Source organism: Oryza sativa, chromosome 3, assembly GCF_034140825.1.
Source record: "Oryza sativa Japonica Group chromosome 3, ASM3414082v1".
Classification (NCBI taxonomy): Eukaryota; Viridiplantae; Streptophyta; class Magnoliopsida; order Poales; family Poaceae; genus Oryza; species Oryza sativa.
In genome coordinates, this window is record NC_089037.1 from 11,972,013 (window position 1) to 11,976,953 (window position 4,941).

A 4,941-nucleotide genomic window follows, 5' to 3' on the forward strand; every position below is an offset into this window, starting at 1 on the left:
AACCCTAGCCTCCCGCGCCTGTCAGCTCCCTCCCGGCGTGACGTGGACGGGGCAACGCCGATGAGGTACCCCACCGCCGGGAGAAGTGGAGGCGGCGGGGCGGTGTGGGGTGGCGGCGGATCCGGCACCCCCATGGCCGGATCTGGCGCGGCAGCGCGGCCCGGCGGTGGTGCGCGGCAGGGGGCGGCGACGGTGGCCCGGCGGCGCGATGCGGCTGGGGGCGGCGGCGGCGGCCCGGCGGCTGGGAGCGGCACCTGGCAAGGCGGCGGCGGCACCCCGCCCAGATCCGGCGTCCCCGCGGCCGGATCCGACTCCCGGATGGTCAGGGTCGTTATGGCCGGCGTCGCCGGCGACGGGAGGACGACGCGTGCGGAAGGACGGCGCATGCGCGACGGGAGGACGCCGGCGTCAAGGTTGATACGTGTGGCGCCGTGCAGCGGGCCGACGCGGCAGTGGCTGGCGCCGGCGATGCTTGCCACCGGACCTCGTGGATGACCGCCGGTGGGGGCTGCTGCCAGATGGATGGCTGCGTTGTGGGGGATCCGACTGGGACGCCGGCTTGCATGGTGGCGGCGGGGTCGTTGCGCGTCGCCCGTGTGGCGGCGCTGCAGGTGTTGGCCGGTGGAGATGCCGCCGGATCTGGGGTCGAGCTCAGATTCAGCCGCACAGCACTGCCATCACGACCGGTGATGACGAGGGGATGCCATGTGGGTGCCTTCTCATCTCCTTGGAGCTCCTCCCCTTCTTGACCGCCTGGTCGTGGGGAGCTCCTTTGCGAGACGGTGAAGGCGGCGGCAAGGTTGCCCCAGGTTGTTATCGATAGTGATGGGCGGTGGCAGGCACTCTCTTTGGAGGTGACAGCATGGAAGGAAGGCTAGCTGGTCGCCGAAGTGCAACGGTGGTTTGGTCTTGCTCGTTCCAACGTGTAGCTGTGGGGGTCGCGCTGGCAGCAGGTTAGGTCGCTTGGAGTCCAGCCCACGGAGGGGCGTCGTTGCTGTAGAGGCCACGTGTTGACATTGCCTGGAAGTCGGTGAGGTAGCGGCAAGAGGGGCATTGGCAGGTGCTAGGCGAAAGCCGGCCCAATTCTTGGGCGGCAACGGCGACGTCTTTGGGCGTTGCAACCCTCTTGAGGGCGTTGTTGAGGTGCCTCCCTCCCCCTCTTCAAGGATCCTCTAGGTGAAAACCTCATACTTTCGGGATGGGCGATGGCGGCGTTTTGAATGTCGTGACCTTCTTGAAGGCATCGTTTTGGAGGTGGCCGTGTGTTCCTCTCGGTGTGGTGGTGTGTAGGCACGTGGTGGGGTGTGTTTTCTCTTGTCCGGTTCCCTTGTCCCCTGCTACTTTTGCCTTTGGTTGTAAACGTCTGTTTTACTCCTCTTAATAAAAAATACGCTTCTAGCGTATTCCCGAAAAAAAATACCGTGTGGGGCAGACTGGAGAGTGCACATGCCTTGGTTCTCAATTCTGATAGACAAGCATATGGCATGTGATGAGCAGAGATTAGGGGTTTGTATGTTGAATACTCCTATAGAAACTGGTCATAATCATGGTGTAATGGATTATGAGAACACAGGCTGTGTTTAGTTCACACTAAAATTGGAAGTTTGGTTGAAATTGTAACGATGTGACGGAAAAGTTGAAAGTTTATATGTGAAGAAAAGTTTTGATGGGATGAAAAAGTTGGAAGTTTGAATAATTATTTTGGAACTAAACACGGCCATACTCGGATGAACAGCCCAACAATGGTCGGAATAATTAACTATTCGCCACTCTTACGAGTAGTGATAAAGAATTTACCACTGGATCCACATGTTATAGACAAATGAGGACCCACATGTTATAGGCAGCGAGTGGCAAATTCTTAATTGTCACATTTTAAAAGTGGCAAATAGTTAAATGTCCCGCTGTTAACTGATTCAAGAATGAACAGCCGCCTATGTAGCTTAGCAGTACCTTTTCTTCTGACTTGAATCAAGAGCAACCGCAAAATTGTCCCATACCATACCTTCAATATGAAGTTTCAAACCAACCTTTTTAGTTGGAAGTTTCAAACCAACCTTTTTAGTTGCTGCAATTTTAGTTCTCCAATTACAAGGACCCAGCTTCGAGCTTATTTCTTCTTCACCCGTTCGCGGCCACAAAAGGCCAAAGACGAAAACAACCACAAACCCTGTCCCAAATATCGCAACACCATCGTTGGAGAAGCAGCCATCTGTAACTGCCACAGGACTCCACCTCACAACGGTATGTGACCGGAATTCAGATTTTCAAAATACAAGTTCAAAACAAAATAATACTCATCCAGAATTATTCGTAACAGTTGTACTTGAAAGCAGAAAGTAGGCCACAAAAGAAATTTTCCAAAGGTCACACAACTAGGCAAAATATAGATGAATTCATACAGCTACCCATACAAATCCCTGGCATTGCTACATGCCTACAAGGCTACAACACTTGCTGATACTACTGCTTGCTGCTACGCTACATGCAGATGAACGGGCAGGCTTCACAATAAAAAATATTAGCCTGCACTCAACCATAAGGCACAACCTGTACACATCAAGAACAATCAAGAAACTGTACAGAATTGAGGGATGCGATCATACAGACCAGCATCTCATCTCATTTCATCTCATCTGCCTGATGAGACCAAGGACCTCTCTTCAGAGCCCTGCTTGACCAATGGTTTTGCGGGTGGAGAAAGCTTTGTGCTTCCACGATCCAATTCCTGGGCAGCTGCGGCATCTCCGCTAGGAACCAGTTCTGGTTTCTTGGTGTAGTTGAACTGCAGATCCTTGTTCGCAGCCAGCGCCAATAGCTCCGACTCCTCGAGCCCCCTAGTTGGGCCAAGGCTGCATCTATCTGGTTTATGCTTAGCAAGCGCATCCCTGAACTTCTTAATCTGCACACAGAAGACACCACAATTATAAGTACATCATCAAACAACTTACGACACTGCACACCACATATTCAAAGTATACACATGTGACCAAGTTACTGGTACAGAAACCCCGGTTAAAAGCAGAAGTATACATCAGTAAAGAGGTAACACACGTGATCTCCATCAAGTCATGTTCTAATTTAGCAACAAAATTTCTTCTCCTTTTTTTCCAATATCACCGAGCTAGCAGTAATGTTTAGATGCAGGAGAATCTGGTCGATTAATTGGTAAATTTTGGAAGAACGTTTCAAAAGAGGCATCATTGTGAGTTTAAGAGAAACTTCCCATACTAAATTTTACTAGTAGTAAATACATAGTACTCCCGAAACACTATAGAAGATTAAACATGAACTAGGATCCAATTATACCACAAGGCTAATGGGGAATAGTTTCCTTACAATACGAATATTAAGCAACACGAGCAATTGAAAGCACAAGACCAGATCAAGATCTTACAGTTGCGTTAGTACAGCTGAAGCTGCAGAGCCGGCCCTGAGCTCCCCTGTAGAACCTGAAGAAAGGAAGAACATGAACATGGAGGCTGTAGCACATAGACTTGTGCTCCTCATAGTTCACCTGCAAGAACAGCACGTCCGGATTCTGCTCTGCAATCTGGCAAATCTGCGCAAAGAAATACATGTAAAAAATTTTCAGAACTGCCGAAATCTCATGAAGGGTAAGCTGCAATTGAACTACTTCATCGGCTCTGATTTTGACCTTGGGGTGGAGGGCACGGCAGCCGCCGCAGCCAGGGGAGAAGAAGTCGACGATGACGAGATTGTCGCCGGCGTTGGTCAAGGAGTCGACGAGGTCTTGCGCGGACTCGACCTCCCGCATGTTGGGCTGCAATCCCTTCTCCCACCACTTCGTGGCTTTCGCAAACGCGAGATTCATCTGCCGCGTACAAAGCAACCAAATCATATTAGCACGCTCCGAAAAAAAAATGTTGTAAAAATAACTATCTATGTAAAGTAAATAAAGTATGAAGAAATTTGTAGAAAGTAAATTTATGGTGAGGGATGATTTATTATGTGAAATAAAAGATACTTAACAAATTACAAAGAAAAAAAACTAAAACAGGATGAAATGGAAGAAAATTTTTTTTTAGTCAAATCACCTGCACCGGCGCGACGAGATTCCGGGGCACGGGCCTGGATCTCCTCGGCCCAACCGCCAGCCTCCGGCCGAGGAAGGGGCTCCTCCTGCCGATCCGCAACGCCGACGTCGCCGCCGCCGCCGCCATGCGCACCGACGCCACGGCGCCCCTCCGCCGGCCGCGGCTCCCGCACGGCGGCACCGCCACGCTCCCCTTCACCGCCACCGCCTGCGCCGCCGTCGCCGCCATCGCCGCTCTCACGGATCAACCAACACGCTCGCCGAGGAAGGAGGAGGAGGAAGCACGCGAGGAGAGGAAGATGAGCACGAGAAGAGGGGGAAAGGAGAAGAAGAGGATTGGAGAAGCGGCGAAGGAAAGCTGCTCCTTTTAAAAAGGAGGCCCACGGATAAAAACGAAAACCGCCACTTCCCATCCCTCGATCTCAGCCGTCCGTTCGACCCATCAACGGACGGATGGACGCCACGTAAGGCGGAAGCTTCTGGCGCTTCTCTGTTTTTCCGGTGGTTTTTATTTCGAGGAATGTATATATTCCGGATAAGAGAGGAAAAAAAAAAGAAATTGGGGCTCACCGCTCACATGCCCCGTAGGGTCAGGAAGGCGCGGTGCCACGTGTGGGAGGGTGAGCTTGGTGCAGCTCGCGGGGGGCACGTAGCGAGACGCGGTTTCTTGGTCAAGGATGAGGTGGGGCCCAGCGCACAGCGAAGTGGAGAGGTAACTGTATAAACCGGCGACCCATGACCCCGGCCGGTTTTGTTTTGGTGACACCTATTTACATCCCTGATTTCATCTATCGGAAGTTTTTTTTTTAATGTTAACAATTGTTACTGTATAATTTTTCTTGTTTAGTTTCTTAAGCTGTTTTATCTCTAGCTGTGATCAAACT

The 4,941-nt window shown here is 51.5% G+C and overlaps 1 protein-coding gene across 1 annotated transcript; it reads right to left on the reverse strand.

Moving 5' to 3' along the window:
* Window positions 1-2,280: 2,280 nt before the first annotated feature.
* LOC4332712 (thioredoxin-like 1-2, chloroplastic) lies at window positions 2,281-4,372 on the reverse strand. Its single transcript, NM_001417637.1, has 4 exons — window positions 4,059-4,372; window positions 3,659-3,835; window positions 3,398-3,562; window positions 2,281-2,902 (listed from the first exon to the last, which is right to left on the reverse strand). The coding sequence occupies exons 1-4, from the start codon at window positions 4,284-4,286 to the stop codon at window positions 2,633-2,635; spliced, it is 840 nt and encodes a 279-aa protein (NP_001404566.1). The 5' UTR covers window positions 4,287-4,372; the 3' UTR covers window positions 2,281-2,632.
* Between the last annotated feature and the right edge of the window lie 569 nt (window positions 4,373-4,941).

What these genes read in the sequence shown, in the direction of transcription:
- LOC4332712 (NM_001417637.1), bottom strand. Translation starts at nt 4,286, where the DNA reads ATGGCGGCGACGGCGGCGCAGGCGGTGGCGGTGAAGGGGAGCGTGGCG. An exon ending in ATCTCGTCGCGCCGGTGCAG is followed by an intron (nt 3,836 to 4,058) that starts GTGATTTGACTA and finishes TGTACGCGGCAG; the next exon opens with ATGAATCTCGCGTTTGCGAA. An exon ending in GCCGTGCCCTCCACCCCAAG is followed by an intron (nt 3,563 to 3,658) that starts GTCAAAATCAGA and finishes TTCTTTGCGCAG; the next exon opens with ATTTGCCAGATTGCAGAGCA.